At 57.3% G+C, this 20,313-nt stretch overlaps 3 protein-coding genes across 9 annotated transcripts in view; 2 read left to right on the top strand and 1 right to left on the bottom strand.

Annotated features, from left to right (window-relative positions):
* The first annotated feature begins 5,132 nt into the window (after window positions 1-5,132).
* Window positions 5,133-8,403, top strand: LTC4S (leukotriene C4 synthase). 6 transcript variants are annotated; one of them, XM_059888083.1, is made up of 5 exons: window positions 5,133-5,572; window positions 7,495-7,594; window positions 7,702-7,772; window positions 7,871-7,952; window positions 8,298-8,403. In XM_059888083.1, the coding sequence occupies exons 1-5, from the start codon at window positions 5,356-5,358 to the stop codon at window positions 8,314-8,316; spliced, it is 489 nt and encodes a 162-aa protein (XP_059744066.1). In that variant the 5' UTR covers window positions 5,133-5,355; the 3' UTR covers window positions 8,317-8,403.
* Window positions 8,404-9,678: 1,275 nt separating this feature from the next.
* On the bottom strand, window positions 9,679-20,310 carry MGAT4B (alpha-1,3-mannosyl-glycoprotein 4-beta-N-acetylglucosaminyltransferase B). Of its 2 annotated transcripts, none has more exons than NM_001103261.2 (15): window positions 19,896-20,310; window positions 14,822-15,007; window positions 14,596-14,736; window positions 14,380-14,513; window positions 13,957-14,003; window positions 13,553-13,666; window positions 13,240-13,315; window positions 13,005-13,119; window positions 12,520-12,650; window positions 12,265-12,372; window positions 11,957-12,150; window positions 10,610-10,823; window positions 10,440-10,527; window positions 10,240-10,352; window positions 9,679-10,147 (listed from the first exon to the last, which is right to left on the bottom strand). In NM_001103261.2, exons 1-15 carry the CDS (start codon window positions 19,990-19,992, stop codon window positions 10,124-10,126), a joined length of 1,782 nt encoding a protein of 593 aa, NP_001096731.2. In that variant the 5' UTR covers window positions 19,993-20,310; the 3' UTR covers window positions 9,679-10,123. The 2 variants fall into 2 exon arrangements, with proteins under 2 accessions (NP_001096731.2, NP_001421898.1); NM_001434969.1 differs by having other exon boundaries at window positions 10,610-10,688.
* Window positions 19,917-20,313, top strand: part of SQSTM1 (sequestosome 1) — a 72,332-nt gene continuing 71,935 nt past the window's right edge. The window contains exon 1 of the mRNA XM_024993877.2: window positions 19,917-20,000. The gene's annotated coding sequence lies outside the window, so the exon portion shown is untranslated. The remainder of the gene's footprint in view (window positions 20,001-20,313) is intronic.

The following is a 20,313-nucleotide window of genomic DNA, read 5'->3' as shown; positions in this document are numbered from 1 at the left end:
CCCTGGGGGTGCCTAAGGGACCCCAGGTGCCCAAACAGAGTCACGCTGAGAAGGGCCAAGTTCATAGCCATGAACTGTGAGCCACGAATCTCAGTGTAGAGCATGAGCTGGGAACAAGTGGGTTAAGTCAAGAGCAAGACATGACATCATCCTGAATGTTATTTCTTTGTGCGTAAAGCTTAGGGATGTGGTAAGAACTGTGGACACACATCACTTCTGTGGCATTCTTGCCCAAATGAATAACCTCAGTCTAATCATGTGAAGACATCAGAAAGTCCAAACTGAGGGTCATCTACGAAAGAACTCACATTCCACAACAGTGCTGACGTGATAAAAGATGAACACACACTGAGGACCCGTCCCGTTGGCTCAGACTGGAGGACACATGGTCCTGGTCCAGAAGAAGGATGTTAGGGAATGACATGCTGAAACTTGGATAAGGTCTGTAGATTAATTGTCAGTTCTAGATCAACGTTAGTCTCCTGGATTTAACCACATTACCATTGTTGTGTAACGTGCTAACTTTTGAAGAAGCTAAAGCGTTTACAAGCGTCCTTTGTACTCTTCTTTTTAATGCTTTGGCCAAGCTGCACCATGTGGGGTATTAGTTCCCTCACCAGGGATGGAACCTGCACCCCCTGTGGCGGAAGTGTGGTGTCTAAACCACTGGCCCACCCGGAAGCTCCTCTCTTTGTACTGTTTTTTAAAAGCAATTTTAGTGAGGTGTAATTTACATACCATAACATTCACCCATCTTAAGTGTGAAATTCAATGCTTTTTGGCAAATTTACCGACTTTTCAGACTTCACCAAGTTCAGTTTTAGAACATTTTCATCATCTGTGTGGATCACAGCAAACTGTGGAAAATTCTTAAAGATATGAGAACACCAGACCACCTTACCTGTCTCCTGTATGTGAGTCAGGAAGCAGTTGTTAGAACCCTACATGGAACAACTGACTGGTTCAAAAGTGGGAAAGGAGTGTGACACAGGTGTATATTGTTAACCTGCTTATTTAACTTCTATCCAGATTACTTTGTGCAAAATGCCAGATTGGATGAATCACAAGCTGGAATAAAGATTGTTAGGAAAAATATCAACAACTTCATATATGCAGGTGATACCACTCTAATGGCAGAAAGCAAAGAGGAACCCAAGAGCCTCTTGATGAGGGTGAAAGAGGAAAGAGAAAAAGCTTGCTTAAAGCTAAAACAAAAAAAAACAAAAAAACAAAACCCAAAAAACTAAGATCATGGCATCTGGTCCCATAACTTCATGGCAAATAGAAAAGGAAAAAGTAGAAGCAGTGACAGACTTTTCTTTCCTTGGACTCCAAAATCACTGCAGATGGTGACTGCAACCATGAAGTTAAAAGATGCTCGCTTCTTGGAAAAAGAGCTATGACAAACCTAGACAGCACATTCAAAAGCAGAGACGTCACTTTGCTGACAAAGTTCTGTCTAGTCAAAGCTATGGTTTTGCCAGTAGTCATGTACAGATGTGAGTGTTGGACTATAAAGAAGGCTGAGCGCTGATGAATTGATGCTTTTGAACTGTGGTGTCGGAGAAGACTCTTGAGAGTCCCTCGGACAGCAAGGAAATCAAACCAGTCTATCCTAAAGGACTGATGCTGAAGCTCCAATACTTTGGCCACCTGATGCAAAGAGAAGAGCTGACTCACTGGAAAAGACCCTGATCCTGGGAAAGACTGAGGACAAAAGTTGAAGAGGGCAGCAGAGGATGATATGGTTAGATAGCATCACTGACTATCCAGGAGATACTGAAGGACAGGGAAGCCTGACATGCTGCAGTCCATGGGGTTGCAAAGAGTCAGAGAGGACTTAGAGACTGAACACCACCATCCCAGTCATGGTCCCAGCCCTAGGCCACCAGTGATCTGTTTTCTGTTTCCATGGATTGTCTTTTCTGGACATTTCATATAAAGAGAATTGAATATGTGTTTTGAGTCTGCCAAAATTTTGCATAACATTTTGGAGGTCTTTGTACTGTTAATATTTTAGTGGGACCCTGGGTGAAACTTGAATAAGATTTGTAACTATCTGATAGTATTGTATCAATGTTAATTTCTGAGTTTACATAATTGAATTAGAATTGTATAAGATTTTAACATTAAAGGAAGCTGGGTGATAGGAAATGTGTGCTATTTTTGCAACTTTTTTGGTAATAAAATAATTGCAAAGTAAATCTTTTTATAACTTAACCTTGGGGTCTGAGTTGTTCACTGCTTATGCTTGTCTATGGTAATGAGAGTGTGGTTTCTTTTCAACAGAATGGTTTGGCTGGCCTTTCCATTTCCAGAGATCCTTGGTGAGCTCAGTTTCCAGGATGTTCTTCAGGGAAAAGTAGGGGCTAGTACAGGGGCAATGGCACCCCACTCCAGTACTCTTGCCTGGAAAATCCCATGGACGGGGGAGCCTGGTGGGCTGCCGTCTATGGGGTCACACAGAGTTGGACACGACTGAAGCGACTTAGCCGCAGCAGCAGCAGTACAGGGGCATAGGCCTGAGTTACTGAGGCATGGCCTGCAGGGGTTTCAGTTCAGTTAAATCGCTCAGTCGTGTCTGATTCTTTGCAACCGCATGGACTGCAGCATACCAGGCTTCCCTGTCCATCACCAACTCCTGGAGCTTGCTCAATCTCATGTCCATTGAATTGGTGACGCCATCCAACCATCTCATCCTCTGTCATCTCCTTTTCCTCCTGCCTTCAATCTTTTCCAGCAACAGGGTCTTTTCTAATGAGTTGTTTCTTTGCATTAGGTGGCCAAACTCTTGAAGCTTCAGCCTCAGCATCAGTCCTTCCAACGAATATTCAGGACTGATTTCCTTTAGAATGGACTGGTTTGATCTTGCAGTCCAAGGGACTGTCAAGAGTCTTCTCCAACACCACAGTTCAAAAGCATCAATTCTTCAGCGCTCAGCTTTCTTTATGGTCCAACTCTCACATCCATATATGACTACTGGAAAAACCATAGCCTTGACTAGACGGACCTTTGTTGGCAAAGTAATGTCCCTGCTTTATATATGTTATCTAGGTTGGTCATAGCTTTTCTTCCAAGGAGCAAGTGTCTTTTCATTTCATGGCTGCAGTCACCACATGCAGTGATTATGAAGCCCAAGAAAATAGTCAGTTTCCATTGATTCCCCATCTATTTGCCATGAAGTGATGGGACTGGATGCCATGATCTTAGGGTTTCTTCAGGGGTTTAGGGAGGGGCTTTTTCACTGCCCTTCAATGTTGGCACTTCCAGGGCTGGCTGCTAAGGAGGGTGAGTGGGTGGCTTCTGCATGGAAGGCCTTAGGCTCAACCTCTGTCAGCCTGAGCAAGGCCCAACCCTGAGAGACTGCGGAAGCTCAGAGAGAGGGAGGTGTGGATCAAGAGATCTGGAGAGGGTTTCAGGGGCTGAGCCCACAGCTGTTGCCTGGACATCTGCCCAGGGACTTCCTCAGAAGCTGCTGATAATTAGGCCTCAGCTTCCTGCTGCCAGCTCAGAACAGAGTCTGTCTCGGTTCAGAGGAAATGAGAGCTTGTCAGAGAAGACAGCCTGAACATGTGCAGAGACGCATGGACACACAGAGGTCCATGAACAAGCTTCAAAATAATCGTAAACACCTTGACCCATGGGATCGCAGCATGGAGACACACAGGTTCCTGTGAACACTGGCACACAGCCCACCCGTGGCGCATGTGTCCCACCCTTCAGGGAGCCTGTCTAGGGCTGGAGGAAAGATCAGAGCAGGGGTCCTAGTAGGGGCTGAACTGGTGGAGAGAGCTGGAGGACGCATCCTGCATCTGCTCCCTGGTACTCCTGTCTCTGTTTCAGTCATTTCCACATCACAGAGCACCTACTAACTGCTACGGGAAGACTTGTCCAAAGCAAGCCCAGACTTGGAGACCCACCCCTGCTCCTGAGGAGCTCCCAGCAACCCCAGCTGGTGTGCAGCTGGTTCTCAGGGGACAGTGATGGACAAAGAGCATTCGCTGGGTGTTGAGCAGGTGATGAGAGGCCAAAGGGAATTCTTGGGGAGCCTAACAGGCAACAAAGCCCTCAGGCTGGAACCCAGGCTTGGGCGGCGAGGGCGGAGGTCCCCAGGTCACAGCACCATGATACACGGAGACTCTCCAGTGGGACCAGGCAAAGGGGTGCCAGGGCGTCCTGGCAGCCCACCAGCCAGTGCAGCAAAGGCGGCCCCAGAATCCAGCTGCTCGGTCCCTCCCACAGCATGGCTCGTGCTCGCTTGCCAGTCTGGACTCTGTTGCCACTGACCAAAACCCACTTCAAACCAACTTGAGCAAAAAGGAGAAGTGACCGTTTTACAAAATGGAAAAGCTGAACAGTCAGGGGGTTGTCTCAGGCAAGGTGGCCCCAGGGCTTCAGGACGTAAGCTGCCTCTCTTCTCACAGCCTACCCCTGGGTTGGCTCTGTCTTCCTCAGGATGACGAGAGGCTGGAAGTTGCCCTCAGGAATCTCGCTCCCATTCCGAGTTCCCCTCCCCAAAGTTCTGAGGAAGTTGCCAGGACTCCGGCTCACCATCTTGGGTCAGCCCTGGGCCCCACAGGCAGTTTTGGCCCACGTGTCCGTCCCGCAGGCCTGGGGGTGGGAGGCGGCTGTCCAGGGCTCAGAAGCTGAGTGTGGGCAGAGCTGAGGCTTCACGAAGAGGGATGCTGGGCAGGCAGAAATGGCAGGTGACTGTGGGTACCAGGGCCAGAGGCCCAGAGAGGACAGCTTCAGACATCCTGAGGGGGCTGACCAGGCCAGCCCAGTGGCCTTTGGGATGGCCCACGTGCATGGAGCCCAGGCAGCTGTAGAATTGGTGGACATCAGGTTTTCTGGAAGGGAGCGAGGACTTGGCTGTGCCCGTGTGGGTTGGGTGCTTGGAGTACCTTGTAGTCGGAGTTGCATGTTATAAAACAACCCCAGCTGGGGAGTGGGAGATACAGGAGTGGGTTGATAGGGGGCCAGGGCCAGGAGTGCATGAGGGGCCCGTGACCCGTGGCCAAGAAAGAGGTGACTGGGCAGGGTGCCTTGGAAAGCGGCACAGGGGGTGGATTTGAGAATGAATGGGACTTGGGAAATGGTGGCGATGGGTGGTTCAAGTAGGAGCGTCTCGATTCCTGAGATCCGATCTTGGACAAGAGAAGGTCTGGAGGGCCAGGTGGGATCTGCTGCTATTGTGGGGCCTTTGGGGACACTCGGGTGATCTGGCAGCTGAAGCAAGCCTAGGGTGGACAGTTTGAGTTCTGCCAGCGCAAGGCTAGGCCAAGAAGGGCCAAAAGGACTGGGAGGAGGAGGCTGGGCTGTCCCCAGGCAAACACTGTCTCCTGCCCAGGCTCCATGTGGTCCTGTTTCCGCCTGCTCAGCTGCCCAGGCTGTCCCAGGCTGTGGCCACGCCCCTTCCCACCCTCGGCCACTGAGGAGGGGCGGGGAGAGCGGGCCACTCTTCCTCTCCCTGGCCAGCCTCGGAGCAGCAGACAGGGTGATAAAGCCCCGCAGATAACCCGCTCACAGGCCAGCCTGGCCCACCAGAGCCGCCGCCACCATGAAGGACGAGGTAGCTCTTCTGGCCTCTGTCACCCTCCTGGGCGTCCTGCTGCAAGGTGGGCTGGCTCCTGCTCGGGAGGTGGGTGGGCCTCGGACTCCTTCCTCCCTCCAGGCTCTGGGCAGGGTCGGGGGGGAGGGGTGCTGGAAAGGCCAGGCCTAGGTGAGGGACAGCCCAGACTCCCAGTACTCGAGCTCTGCTGGCCCCAGAGGAAGGGATGCTCCAGGGCTGAAGGCCTGGCACTTTCCCCAAGTGGGAAGGGGAGAGGCCCTGGAGGGGTGTCTGCAGGGCAAACTGTGAAACTCTGGGCAGGGACCACGGCTGAGAGGTGCCTGACCTAGGGGATGGGCAGGGAAATGGAAAAGGCTCCTGAGGGATGAGGGAGGTAGGCATGCGGGATGCCTGGCTTGGGGTTGGGGGTGGTCCCCTGAGCAGCATAAAGAGCCCTGGAGGAGGGCAGGGCTTTCAGTGAGAAAGTGGGGCATCCAGCCATGTTGGACTGAGCAGGAGGGCAGGGTGCCAGTATGAAGGGATGTTCTGGTGTTGGGTATAGAAGTGGGACAGCCATGGGCCTGAGGCAGCCCTACTCCAGATGCCCGCTGCCCTCTCCAACTGTCTCTTCTCTGGGTGTCCCAGTGGGAGGACCCCATCCCCTGGCCCTGCCTTCAAAGGCACTCTTTTTATCCTGGAAGCTGGACAGGGTTGAAACCCCCAAAGGTGCCTGCTGAGTGCTCTTTTCAGATTGGCTGTAGATGACACATTCCTGGGACAGACATGCCCTAGGACAAGACACAGCCTGAGGGAGGGGCCCTGGAGCCGCTGAGCACACAGACTGAGTTGATCTCCAGCCATACCAGTGAGCTCACCCATCAGGTGGCCCTGCATGGTGCTGGCAAGGCCACCCTTGGTATTCACAGGGCACTCAGGTTGAGCCCTACAGGAAGCCTGGCACCAAGGGCATCAGAGCCACAGAACTTGCAGAAAGATAGTTGGAGATACCCAGTACTGCAACTATGTGTGTGGTGGGCACCTGGCCTGCGACCAAGTAGAAGGGTTCCTGTGCACTCAGGCTCTCAAGAGTCAGCCCCCACTCTCTCTGTACCCATGGGTGTCGGAAGGCAGAGGGGCAGAGGCCGGTGGTTTGGAGCTGGACTAGAAGAGTCCCAGCTGTTAACCACCTGGGGGCAGAGGAGAGGGTATCTAGACCCCGACTGAGGCAGGGTCCAGAGAGCCTGAACAGAGAAACCGAGGCAGGACCGGACACCACAGTTTGCAGGCACAGCAATCCAGGAGGCCCCTCCTGGTGAACTCTGTGGGTGGGGGAGCAGGGACGATGGCCACAAGGTGTGTGCTCCCTTGAATCTGGAAGGATGCAGCCAACTGTGGCTCAGTTGGTAAAGAACCTGCCTGCAAGACAGGAGACCCAGGTTCGATCCCTGGGTCGGGAAGATCCCCTGGAGAAGCAAACGGCAACCCACTCCAGTATTCTTGCCTGGAAAATCCCTTGGACAAAGGAGCTTGGTGGGCTACAGTCCATGGAGTCTCAAAGAGTCAGACAGGACTGAGCGACGAACACTTTGGCTGTCGGCCACAGTCCCTGCCTAGAGGGTGGGAATTGGGTATCTGCTTGCATTTTGCAAGTCAAACTAACTCAGGAGCAAAGTCCTTTCGAGGGCAGGTGTCCTGTGAGGTGTCATCCCCTCCTCCTACACTCACTGGGCTGGACAGGACCTCTCAGAGCCCCAGGCCCACACCCTGCCCTCCCTATTGAGTGTCATGGACACCGGAGACGAGCGGGGTCCGGTGGTCCTCTTATGTTGGGCTTTAAAGGGGAGTCTCCACGAGCAGGGCATGGAGCAGGGATCAGGGAAGATGCGCAGCCAGGCCGGGAGTCACGATGCGGAGTCTGACTCCTGCAACACCTCCGTCCCCAGCCTACTTCTCTCTGCAGGTGATCTCGGCGCGCAGGGCCTTCCGCGTTTCGCCGCCGCTCACCACTGGCCCGCCGGAGTTCGAGCGCATCTACCGAGCCCAGTGAGCCGCGGCGGGAGGGCGCGGGGTGGGCAGCGAGGCAGCCCCCGGGCGGGCAGGCTCTGAGGAAGCAGGCCGGCGCCTTCATGCTAACCCCGCCCGCACCGCAGAGTGAACTGCAGCGAGTACTTCCCGCTGTTCCTCGCCATGCTCTGGGTGGCCGGCATCTTCTTTCACGAAGGTTTGGACACGGGCTAGGGGCGCGTGCACTGGAGCCTGGGGGTCCCCGCAGCATCGGGCTCACCTCAGCCTGCCCTGCCGTCCCCTCCCCTGCCCCAGGTGCGGCAGCACTGTGTGGTCTGGTCTACCTGTTCGCACGCCTACGCTACTTCCAGGGCTACGCGCGCTCTGCGCAGCAGAGGTGAGAAGCGGGGCGGGGCGGCTCCCCGGAGGTCCGCCGGGGCGGGGAAAGGTGGTAGATGGGCAGGACGGTGACGGCTGAGGCCGCCAGCGGAGTGCGGGCGGGACCGGGCTGCTGCTTGGAGGCGGGTCCCTTTTGGGGTCCAGTGGGCGGGCTCCCGGTGGAGACGGGCTGGTGGGGTCGGGCTGGGCTCGGCGTCCTGCCCCGCCGCCGCTGAGCCCCACTCGCAGGCTGGCCCCGCTGTACGCGAGCGCGCGCGCGCTCTGGCTTCTCGTGGCCCTGGCGGCCCTTGGCCTGCTCGCCCACTTCCTCCCGGCCGAGCTGCGCGCCGCGCTCCTTGGACAGCTCCGGAAACTGCTGCTGAGGTCCTGAGACGGAGGACGCCTGGACGACGGATCTGCAGTTGAGCCGGAGCCTCCTCCAGTTTCTCATTAAAGCGTCCATGACAGGACCCCGAGTGTCTCGGTCGAAATGTGTCGCGCAATGCGGGTTGTAGAGCGTGCAGGGGCCTAACTTCAGCCGGTAGCAGATGAGTGGGCTGCCTGGCGGAGGCGGGTCTGCGAAAGGAACGAGGCCGCCCCTCTCCACCGCCTTCCCCTTCCCCCCGCCCCGCCCCGGGGGAGCTCAATCAGGTCCCGGGTCCTGTCCTGTTCCCAGACCCCCGAAGCACACGCTCGGGGCGCAGGCGCCCTTTCCCGCCGATGCTCACCCAGGGCTTCTCACTGCGGTCAGTGCTTTCCTCGCCTGTCCCTCTCCTATGAATCCTGCCTCTCCGCTGACCCTCAGCCGCCCTATTCCGTGTACCCTGGCCTTCACAGCCAACACAAGGGACTTTTTGGGATCGGTACTGGGTTACCAGCATCTAGATGCCTAGGTGCCACAGTGGTAAAGAATTCACTTGCTGATGCAGGAGACACAGTAAACATGGGTTCCATCCCTGGGTAGGGAAGATTCCCTGGAGGAGGAAATGGCAATCCACTCCACTATTCTTGCCTTGAAAATTCCATGGACAGAGGAGCGTGGTGGGATGGGGTCACCAGAGTCGGGCGCGACTAAGCACAAGTGTTCTGGGCAACCTGCTGCAGCCGGTAGAGCTGGGAAAGACGATGAATGTAACCAATTTGGTTGATTGGCGTGCTCCAATATTCTTGCCTGGAGAATCCCAAGGACAGAGGAGCCTGGTGGGCCACAGTTTAAGGGTTTGCAAAAACTCGGACAGGACTGAAGCAGCTTAGCACGCACGCACAGGCGCTCTCCGGTGAACGTTTGGGAGTCTTGGGGCCCAGATCTAAGGAATGCCCACCAGGAATAGTCCCTAAAGAGGTGGCTTTTAACTGAGAATGGAGAGGAGAGGAACCAGGTAACAGCAAAGGCCCTGAGCTGGCTGAGAGACCCTAAGATGGGTCAGAGACCAGGGACTGGAGCAGGGCCTTGGAAACGGGGGTCAAAGCAGGGCGAGACCCACGAATGCGTGGGGAGAGGAGACAGGGGTGTGCCTTTGTTTGAGAGGCGGGTGCAGGCACTTCCATAGCTATGATGGGTGCTAGGGGGAGGGCTCTGAGGAAGGTCATTTTGGAAGTTGGCGGGGGGTCGACCCAGATTCCACACTAGCTCCATCAGTTACCTAGTTACCAAGCCGCCACTCCCAGGAAATGGAGGCTAGGTCGTGCTGGGCCATGCGGCAAGGCAGGGGCGCCTGATGATACAGCCAGATTAGAGGCAAACACGTCATTAACCCTTTATTACAAGGAACGCTCTTATAGAAGTATATGTGGACTTAACGTGAAAAAATCAAATGTATCCAAGAATAAAAAACACAGCACATAAAGTAGTATATGCATTCCAGTGTTCGCGCCAGAGACAGCGGGTGTCCAGGAAAAAGCTCTTCTAAAACGGCCTGGCCCAAGGGGGCCAGGAGGGAGCGGCTCCGGGTGGCGCGCCGGCCTCAGGCACAGTGTAGGCGCCGCCTGCCTCTTCCCCGCGGCCGGCGGGCGGGGCAGCACCAGTTCCTGGGGCCTCCGGGCCAGCGGCCACCCCAGGCCTGCGGAGCGCGGTCCCAGGCACAACCCAGCAGACTGGGGCAGCCATGCCTGGCCCTCCGGGGGCAGCGGCGACATCTCAGGTCTCCCGGGCTTCAGGACCAGCTGAAATGCACCTTCCTAAGTCTCAGCTTAGTCAGCCTTTTTCAGGAAAATCTGGAAGAACCAGGCTCAGTGTCAGCTGGGGTTTCAGGGAGCGCTGGGGTTTAGCTGCTGGGTACAGCTCCCCATCCCCTGCCCCATGTCACCTCGCTCAGAATGACCCACACAGGTGAGTCTGTCTGGATGGAGAGGCGCAGTGCTTCCAAGGGGCCGAAAGCAGGGTCCACTTCACCCTGTGCCACGCCCTTGTAGAAGGAGCCTGGGGGAGCGCAGCAGTGAGAGGTGGCCCCAAGAGCCCTGCTCATCGAGCCTCGCCCCCACCTCCGCTCCGTAGCCCCTCACTCACCTATCTGGAGGTAGCCATCAGGGCTCCGAGGGTACTGCAGAGTGACCGAATGGCCCTCCTGCAGGGCCTCCTTGTCTGACTGGGGGTTCTGGGGGCAAAATCAAGGGGCTGAAGCCGGTGGCTGTGGGAGGGGCAGGCCTCAGTGCACACCCACCCCCCACCACACTCACATCAAAGGGCAACACCTCCACAGACGTGTTGAACAGCTTGTCCTCTGGGTGCTCGATGTTGCCACTACGGAAGAAGAACCTGCGGCCAGACAGGCCTGTGAGCTGCTGCAGGGGTGGGGCACTGCCTAGGCATGACACCCAGCAGAGAAAAGGCCAGGCCTGGGCCAGGACGGCAGTCGGTGGTGAGAGGGGAACAGGAAGGAAGGCCAGGGTTCTCCAAATGGAGGAAACAGGCAAGTGTTAGACATTTTTTTCCTTCTCTATACAAAATTAAAAGGAGGTAAAATTCTGTGTTGCCATGACACCACCTGGTTCCACCCAAACCTAACTTTTCTCAAACCTTGAGCTAACCAATGTTTTTCTTATGGAAGTGGTTTTCTTAAGCCATGTTAATGAACTATGTATTTACCCTAGACTGTGTCTTTCTTCAAGTTGATTCTGCTTAAGACTCAGACCAGTAGGGGCTCAACAAACCGGAATATTTTACTCACATTGTTCTCCTAATCTATGTTAATGAAACTACATATTTACTCGGAAACCTGCCTTTCTTCATGATTCATGTCAATCATTTTACGGCCAGGGATGACTCACCTGATGCCAATGTTATCTCAAAATGCATGTTGTGGGTGAGGGGCCTGGTGCCACTCTGAGTTTTGAGACATCTCCTTTCTCTTAGCAACCTGCTGATAGGTGTATAACATACTGCTAAAAGCTAGCAGGGGGGCAGCTCTTTCTGCCCTCTTCTGATGCCTATGTCAGAAGCTTTATCTCTTTTATACTTTAATAAAACTTTATCACACAAAAGCTCTGAGCGATCAAGCCTTATCTCTGGCCCCAGATTGAATTCCTCTCCTTTGGAGGCCAAGAATGCCGGAGTCTTTCACGGCTCAGCAACAGCCTTTCAGTGGGCCCTGTGGTACTGGGCCAAGTTGGGCACCACCCAAAGCAGTTGTTGGACTGTACAAGGCAACTTACTCATAAGGCCGATGGTGACGGGCAATGTCACCAAGCTCCTGCGGGCGATGCTGGACTTGCCTTTATGAAGTAGCTACTGTTCCTTTTTGTTTTGTCCTCACCACATGCAGCTTATGGATCTTATTTCGCCAACCAGGGCCTGAACCAGGTTCCACAGCAGTGAAAGCCTGAGTCTTTCCACTGGACCACCAGGGAATTCTGTAGCTACTGTTCTGAGCTACACTTTTCAGATAAGAAAACCTAACAACATTAAATAATCTGCTGGGGGGTCACAGAGGGGAATCTGTAGGGTCAGAAAGTTGTGGTGAGGCTTGAACCGCGGTAGCCACCCTCCCCCTCCCCCAAAGTGGGTCTGTGGGCGCTGGCACTGACCGCTCCAGTCGCAGCGGCTGGAAGAAGCGGAAGCGGATGAAGTCCCCTGCAGAGGGCGTGAAGGCCCAGAAGAAATCCTCGTGCAGGTAGGCCTTCTCCAGGGTGAAGTGCTGGTACGTCTTGAGGCTCGTGCTCACCTCTGCTGGTGGGTTCACGTGCTCCATCCGCAGCGCATGCTTCCCAAAGTCCTTGTCCTGGTGGCGGAGGGACACAGGTGCTCGGTGGGACCTGGGCTGCCCGCCGCCGCCTTGCCTGAGCTCGGCCCAGGCTCTGCTGTGCTCGACCCGCCCCAGGGCGGCACCGCCCACCTTCAGTTTCTGAATCTTGCCCGCCAGTGAGGAGTGAGTGCCCACGTGCTGGAAGAGGGAAGGCTTGAAGCGGATCCGCAGGTTGGCCTTCTGCCGGTCGCAGTGCTTCTGTGGAGGGAGGGTGACACACGGGCTGAAGACAAACTCCTCCAGCCAGCAACAGTCTCCTCCTGTCGGGCGCACGATCACCAAACAGTCCCTGAAGGAGGCTGCTGGCTCCACCGCCCCGCCCGCCTCTGTGCAGGCCCTGCTCACCGCATCCTTCTCAGGGTTGCAGACCTTCACCCAAAGAATGTGGTCCAGGAGCCAGTCAATGGGCTTGTCCCGGTAGAACATAAGGATGAACTCCACAATGACGCTCAGGTCCAGCGACTTGAACATCTTCCCTGAGAGTAGGAGTAGGGGGAAAAGGGTGCTGAGAAGGCAGCTCTGCCCTGACCTACTTCCTCTTAATCCCTGTGGGGGACTCTGGGGAGGGTCCCACAGCAAAACCTCTGGCTGGCTGCAGGCAGGTGTGGGTAAGAAGAGGGCGGATGGGCTGGTGAGCCCAAACATCTTGATGCAGAGGGGCAGGCAGGAATAGGCCAGGAGGGGCTACAGCGGGCACTCTAGGAAAAGACTCAGAGCCTGACCTGGGCTTGGGAACAGGGCAGGGGGCTGAGAGCTGATGACAGAGATAGAAGTGGGCTGGAGAGAGATATTCTGGTCAGGCCAGTTGGGCAGGGAGGGGGCTGGCACACCAATGAAACCCAGCTGGGAGAACTCCAGGATCATCCAGTCTTCCGAGGGCTGCTGGAGTGCAAAGTTCTTCATGGTGCTCAGGTAGTTGGGCTTGGCTATGATGTCGTCTTCCAGCTGCACAGTGGTGGGAAGGTAGAAGGGGGCCAGGACTCAGGATGGGCACAGGGAGGGCAGGGCTCACCACTCAGGCCCGGGCAGGGGGAAAGGGGGCCAGAGCAGGGAATCAGTGCTCACCTGCACGTAGTAGATGCCTTTGGACTGTGCATACATCATGAGGAAGCAGTAATCAAGGTTCTGTTTGGTCCTCCACCTGCGGACCAGGGGAAGGGGCCTCAAGAGCTCAGACCCCTCCACCTCCAGTGTGGCCACCACAGAGGCCACTGAGTGGGTAGCAGGCACCCCCCCACCCACCCCATGCAGCGGTCCTCCAATGGAACGATGGAGGCAGTGCAGAAAAGGACTCGGGACGCAAGACACCCACAGGCTAGGTTCCTTAGCACAGGGGGGCAGGTGGCTGGGGGCACAGGGAGAGGGATAGGACTAGTACCTGACTCTCTCCTTGGGGTCCCCAAAGGACTCTCGGAGGCGGGAGAAATCAGGGTAGAAGTGGGGGGAAGGGGAGATGACTTCCAGGAGCCCAGAATGGATCTCCGTAGGGAACCTGGGGACAGGAAGGCCCAGTGAGTTTGCAGACTCCAGGGACCAGAGCAGGGGCAGAGCTGAGCTAGCTAGACCCCGTCCTTTACCTAAAGCCCACCAGGCAGACATCCCCCGATATCACACCCATCCTGCTGACACACAGAGGCTTCAGAGGGGTTGGGTCATCTCTACATACCCACCCCCACAGCCAAGAAGGGAAGCACCCTTTCCCACAGATGGAAGGCTCCTGCCTGCCCAGCACCTCACAAAGAGTCCTCCCTTCACCAGCCTTGCTGGGCTGCCAGTACTCACAAGGCCTTGATATTCTCTGTCACCAGCGAGGTATACTGTGGGTCAGTCTGTGGGAAGACCAAGTGCCCTCCCTGAGTCAGGCTGTCACCCCAAATGGCCTGGAAGAAAAGGCTGGGGGAAGGACAAAGCTCTTTCTCCCACCATCCTAAAGGCTAAGTAAGGCTGGGCCTAGGGGCCATAGGTGCCTCAGAGAAAGCCCTTCTCGATACCTGGGGCCAAGGGGTGGGGCGGACTAGGTAACTTCACATCCCCAGGAGGAGAAAGTAAACTGTCTCTTTCCTTTTAATTTTTTACCTTGGCAAGTTTGTGAATGAAACCAACTGAACTTTGAGTCTCCTCCTCTGAAACCCTGCTGTTTTCCTCTCCCCGCTCCTTTAGGCCGCGCCCTGCACTGAGCGCCCCGGCCTGGCCCCGCCCACTCGCCTCTGCAATCAGCACCACGATGACCGAGTCCTCCTTCTCCTGCGGGCTCAGCTCCGAGATGAGTGAGTGCAGCGTGTCAGTCAGGTAGGAGTGCACCTCGCGCCGCACGCTGGGGATGCCCATCACCACCGACACTGTAGGGACGCGGAGGGTCGGCCCCGGGCACACGTGGGGATCGCCCTGCCGTCCGCCTCTCGCCTCTCCCAGGCCCCCTACCTCCGGTGCGGCCCTGGCCCACGCGCACGGCCGGCTGCAGGCTGCTTTCCTTGGCCAGCAGGTGTGGCAGGTGGTGGAAGACAGTGGGCAGGTGCAGCACGTGCTTGTGCGAGACGTTCCACGGCTTCAGGCGCGGATCCTCTGGGTGGGTCGGGAAGGGGCAGGTCAGACAAAGAGCTTAACCACCAGCTTCACGCCCCCACTGCGTCCCGCTCCCGCGCCTCACCAGGTAGGCGGCCCCAGGTGCGATTGCTGTCTCCATCTCGCAGCGCCTGTCTCTCGGACATGGCCCTCTTGATCTCATCCAGCACCAGGTTGAGCTCCTTGGAGCGCTTGAGGCTCTCCTGCTCTGCTGCATGCAAGCGGTCACGCAGGGCCAGGAACTCCCGCTGGTAGACGTCCACCACATCACCTTGAGTGGTGTGCACGCTGTCACCAGGGGGCAGCCTAGAGCTGACCTGCTGCCCCCCGAGTGTGTCAGCACACACATCTGTTCACATCTGTTCTCATGCCTGCTACATGTGAGTCCCATGGGCTTACATAAAAGTAACTCTGCAGTCACAGTGACACTCACACCTGCAGAAGAAAAGCCTCCACAGGGGGAATTAGTCCTCTCTAGTGCAGGCTGCAAGATCACTTCCAGGCCCAGGTGGGACAAACTAAGCTGGAGGTGGAAAAGCCTAGGACTGAATTCTCTCCTCCCAGTAGCTCTCACAGCCCCTTCCTGCTTCTCCTTGCAGCATCTCCTCCTTCCAGGAGGCAGGACATCCAAGGACCCATCCAAGACCCGCCTTCCTCCAGCAGTTCTTGAGGCCAGCCTTCCCCTGTTCCTTCTTTCAGCCTCTGCACTTCGCTTCCCACCCTACTTCACAGAGATCACAGGCAGCCGCATCCCCAAGGCTCCTAGGGGACAGAAAACCTCCCTGAACATCCCCTTCTATCCACCAAGTAGCACGGAGCCCCGGATATGCATTCACCACTGTCCCCATGGCGGTCATTCTACACTAGACACCAGCTCTGGATTCATAATCGCACATAGTGGGGGGGTGGGGAGACCACTGCAGTTACAGCTCCCAGTGCTCAGAGGAACAAAAGAAGTTGAAAAACGAGTCACAGGTCCCTCAGCAAGGCAACAGCAGAGAGGGAACACAAGCTCTGAATGCCCTGAGGCCTGCTTCTCTGAAGAGCTGTCCCAGGCCTGAACCATGCCACCCAGAGGGACCTGGATCAGAACCTCCAGCGGGGTCCCATCTGCAGGCTCCGAGGTGGACATGGGCCTGAAGCAGCACAGAGGTGGGGCTGCCTGACAGTGGACAGGGAGCCCTAGGGTGTCAAGTACCTGGCTCCACTGGCCTGGCAGGGCTGAGCCATCAAGCATGAGACAAAAACAACAGTGCTATCTGCTGCTGCTGCTGAGGCAGCCAGGTCCTGCCAGGCTGTTCACTCTCAAGGCCCTTCGAATCTGGCTTTTGCCCTCCTTTTTGCTATCACACACACTGCCTTTTCCTCGTCTGACGTCTATGCTCTCACACATGCTTGTTTCATCTGCCTGGGATTCCCTTTTCTCTTCTGGGCCTAATGAAAGCCCGTGGAGCCTTCAAGGCCTCAGTGCAAAACTCTCCAAGTCTTGGAAGCCTTCCAGATTTCTCCCCTCTCATCTTCAGGCAGCTCTTATATTCCTTGATCCCTCAGGGGGATCACAACCCCCAGAATGCCCTGGGATGGTGTCACTTCGCCACAACCAGATACTCCAAAGGTCATGACCAAGGCAAAATTCGGTCATCCCAGGACACCCCCTTCTGTAGCTAGGGCAGAGGCCTAAGTGCTAAGTTCTGGAAAAAGAGAAAGGAGCAGCTCCTAGGAAGGACAGAGAGGCCTGAGCGGGGAGGGGGAGAGGGGGAGAGCAGGGGAGCCAAGCAGGTCCTTGATAAGGCACTCCAAAGTCAGAAGCTTGCCCCAGTCTCCCTCCCCACACGCTGCCCCTGGGGCCAAAGGCCAGGCCACTTCAAGCTTCTGTGCTCAGAACAGCCCTACTAGGGAGGGAGTTAGGAGTCAGGTTACCGGATCTTTGAGGCTCTGCTCTGGGTTCTGAGGCCAGGTTACCCCAGAAACCTGACCCTTTAAACAGGGAGCTGGCCACCCCCATCCTCCCCTGCCCAGCGGCCAACAGGAAGTTTAACTGGGGAGTGCTGAGGCCCAGTAGGATGTGGTTCAGAGCTGCCCAGGCAGGTAGGTGGCCTCCCTCCTGCAGTCTCCACCTACCTACCTACTGTCCCTAATGCCCACCCCAATGATACTGGCTATACCCAAGGAAGCCCCCTGCAGCGGGGCCCTCTGTGAGGTGGAGGGAGTGTAAGGAGGCCTCACTCTCTCTGCCTGCTGCCCCTGCTCCCCCACGCATGGCCTTCTCTGATTTTTAAGCAGGCTGAGCTCTGTCCAACCTCAGCCTGTCCTAGGTGGACCCAGAGGTGGGCTCTGCTGACCTGAATCACCCTGACCACTGAGGCCTGGGCATAGCCTGCTCCCTACCCTGGTCCTCTTGCCAGAAGCTTTCCTCTTTCCAAGTCCTGGGGACAGCTGTGGTCACACTACTGGAGGCTTTCCTGCACCTCCCTCTACCAGAAGGCAAAATAATCAAGATATCTGAGGCCCACAGACCACAAGCTTCCCTTTGGGTCCCTCTTCATTAAAGAAACAGATTTCAAGGTTGAAGCAGGGGCACAGACCTTGTGCCCTGTACTGAGGGATGGAAAAATAGGCTCAGAGAAGCACAGACAGGTGCCGGGCCCAGTGAAGGTCTGCTCTTAACCTGCAGTGGGGCAGAAGCATGGAGAAGGGGGCAGGTAGCCACCTCCTCTCCAGGATTTGCTTCCACTCTCCCAGGGGTCAAGACGGGCATCCATCATTGCTGAAGTCTAAGAGAGGGGACAGCCTAGACACAGGGAGGGCTGTGTGGCTCAGGCTAACCCCCTGGAGAGTCTGCTGTCTTCCCTGGGGACCTTTCGCAGGGCTATAACCGGAGCATTAGTGGAGCTGATGCACAAATTTTGTCAAGGCTGGATGTGAAAGTGAGCCTGAAACCTGCATCCAGGGTCTTGCCAAGGCCTATGTGTCCTTCCTGGCCCTTGGCTTCCAGGATGCCACCTGCTCCTACTTTCCTTTCTCTCTGGCTCCCTGCCCACCTCTTCCCTTCCCTACAGATCTGGGTTCCTCTGCTTTTCCTCTAAGCATCCCTGCTGGGGCCAGCCCTCTCCTGAGTTCTGTATTCACTACAAACTGGAAGCCAAGGTCCAGTCTGGTCTCAGACTTAGTCTGGCTTCCCTACAGGCTTAATACAGTCATCTGAATGTAAAAATGAGAAAGGTTCATGTAAGAGCCCAGACTCAGGCTTCCCTTCAGGCCTTCAAAGACCAGATCCTACCGGGCCCCCCAAAAGAGTAGCAGCCCTCAGTAGGGAAGGCCCAGGTGACCCTCTTGTCACATGTCACAGGCTTCTGGGCTTTCAGGCCCCAGGGACAAGGACCCTGCATCTGAACCCCACTTCTTTGACCAGGCTCCTGGATGCTTCGCTTAGGGAGCTGCTACTGCTGCTGCTAAGAAGCTTCAGTTGTGTCGGACTCTTTGCAACCCCATGGGCTGTAGTCTGCCAGGCTCCTCTGTCCATGGGATTCTCCAGGCAAGAATACTGGAGTGGATTGACATGCCAAGAGATCTTCCCGACCCAGGGATCGAACCCGCATCTCTTAAGTCTCCTGCATTGGCAGGAAGGTTCTTTACCACTAGGGCCACCTGGGAAGCCCCTAGAGAGAGTAGGCCTAAATGGAGCCATGGGTATCTCCCTCACTCCCATGCTCCTGGACACTGTGGCTAGTCAGACTCACAGTCTGGAGTCCTGGCACAGGTGGGGGTCTGACATTGCAATTCCTGACATCCAGCTGAGAGCATGCGGCTGCTGCAAGAGGCACCTAGGAAATGTGGCTTCGCCCAGGGCAGGGTGCAAGGGCTCATTACTTCACTCACAACTGAACAAATGTGCCCCAGCCCATGAGGTACGGCCCCACCTTGGCCTCCAAGCCAGTCTGCCTACGTGGCCACTCTGCTGAGGGTCCAAAGTGTCCTCCCCTAGGTGACACACCTCACCTACACAGAACTCTGCCCCAGCCATGCCCTTCCCTGGGTCGAACACTCCACATACAGAGACCTACAGAGAACTCTGCTCCAGCCGTGGCCTCCATGTACCAAGTCCTAGGGTTCTCCTTCCAGGCCTTCTGGTGCCCCAAGGACAGCCCAAGCCTCCACCCAAACAGGGCTGGGCTGAGCTGGGCGGGCAGGAGCCAGGTGGGGACACGGGGACGTCGAGGGTCAGAAAAGCTCCTCCTGAGGCCTCCGCTGGGGACAGGGAAGCAGGAGGTGGGGGCGAGGCTGAGGTCAGCAGCCTCATCCCGAGCCTGCCTAGGCCTCCTGCAGGGAAAGCTAAAGGCAGGAAGGAAGCAGCTTTTCCTGCTGCCTCTGGTGCTGCAAGCTGGGTCGACAGAGGCCTGCGAGGGCCTCCTCAGCTTTGTGCCCTCAGCAAACGCTCCACTCAGCCCCATCCATCCCAACCAACATGGAGCCAGTGCTGCGGTCTGCCCCCTCAGCCCGAAGTGTGCTAGTAGACTCGGGGGTCCTCGGCGGTGGACTGGCTAGCTGGAGCAAACTTCACGTGAGGCCACATAAAGCAAGTTAACCGGTAGCCAGGTGGGCTGCTCCTGAGGCCCCCAAGGCACCCCTTAGGCCAGCAGCCTGAGGAAGGCTTCCGCAGCGCCCGCTTCCCCGTGGAGGAGTCCTGGGGCCAGAGGCTCCGGAGGAGCCGGGGCGGAGCGGTGGTGGGAAGTGACAGTGCCGCCTGCGCGGCCGGTTGCCACTTCACGCGGCTCTCCGGAACGGGGCATCCATGTGCCCGGAGCCGGCGAAGCCGCCTCTGCCCCTGTGTCTCCCTCCCCTCTCTGAGAACTCTGAGGTCCCCCGCTCGCCAGAGGGGGCGACCCGCCCCAGCGCGGGCAAAACTCGCGGAGGCCAGTCCCGAGCGCCCGCCCGGCCCCCGCCTCGAGGCCCAGCCCCGGGCCGCGGAGAATTTCGTTTCTCCGGCAGCAAACAAGTGGGGGCGCGCAGGGAGGGGCGTCCCCCCGCGCCGGCCGGCGGGGAGGGGGCGCCGGCGCCGGCTTCCGGCCGCCTTCCGCGGCGGGCGCCCGAGCCCCGCTGCCTAGGCCGGCGCCCGGGGCGGGAGGGGAGCGGGGCAGCGCCGGCGGGGAGGGGCTCACCTTTCTGGCCGCTGAGCGCCGCGTACCAGGAGAGCGAGAAGAAGGCGCACAGGCAGAAGAGCAGCAGCGTCAGGAAGGCGCCATTGCGGAGCCTCATCTCCTCAGGTACGCGGTGGGCGCCGGCGGGGCCGAGGCCGCATGGCCCGGGGGGCCGGGGCCGGAGCGCCGGGACAGGGAGGCTGCAGGGGCCCCGGCCCCGGGGCGGGGAGGGGCTGCGAGCCCGGGGCCGGGCGGAGGTGCGGGCCGGCCTGCCGGGCTGCGGACCGGGCCGGGCGCCGCACCGCCGGCTCCTCCAGGCTGTGGGAAACGGACGGCCTAGGCTCGGCGCTCGGGCCGGGCCGGGCCGGGCTGGGTTAGGCTGGGCGGCGAGAGCCGCGGCCCGGCCTGGATCCCGGGCCGCCGCGGAGTTGACTGCGAA

This window comes from Bos taurus, chromosome 7 (genome assembly GCF_002263795.3).
Source record: "Bos taurus isolate L1 Dominette 01449 registration number 42190680 breed Hereford chromosome 7, ARS-UCD2.0, whole genome shotgun sequence".
In the NCBI taxonomy this organism is placed as follows: domain Eukaryota; kingdom Metazoa; phylum Chordata; class Mammalia; order Artiodactyla; family Bovidae; genus Bos; species Bos taurus.
The sequence above is the reverse complement of the archived record's forward strand: the minus strand, read 5'-3'. Positions and strand labels throughout refer to the sequence as shown.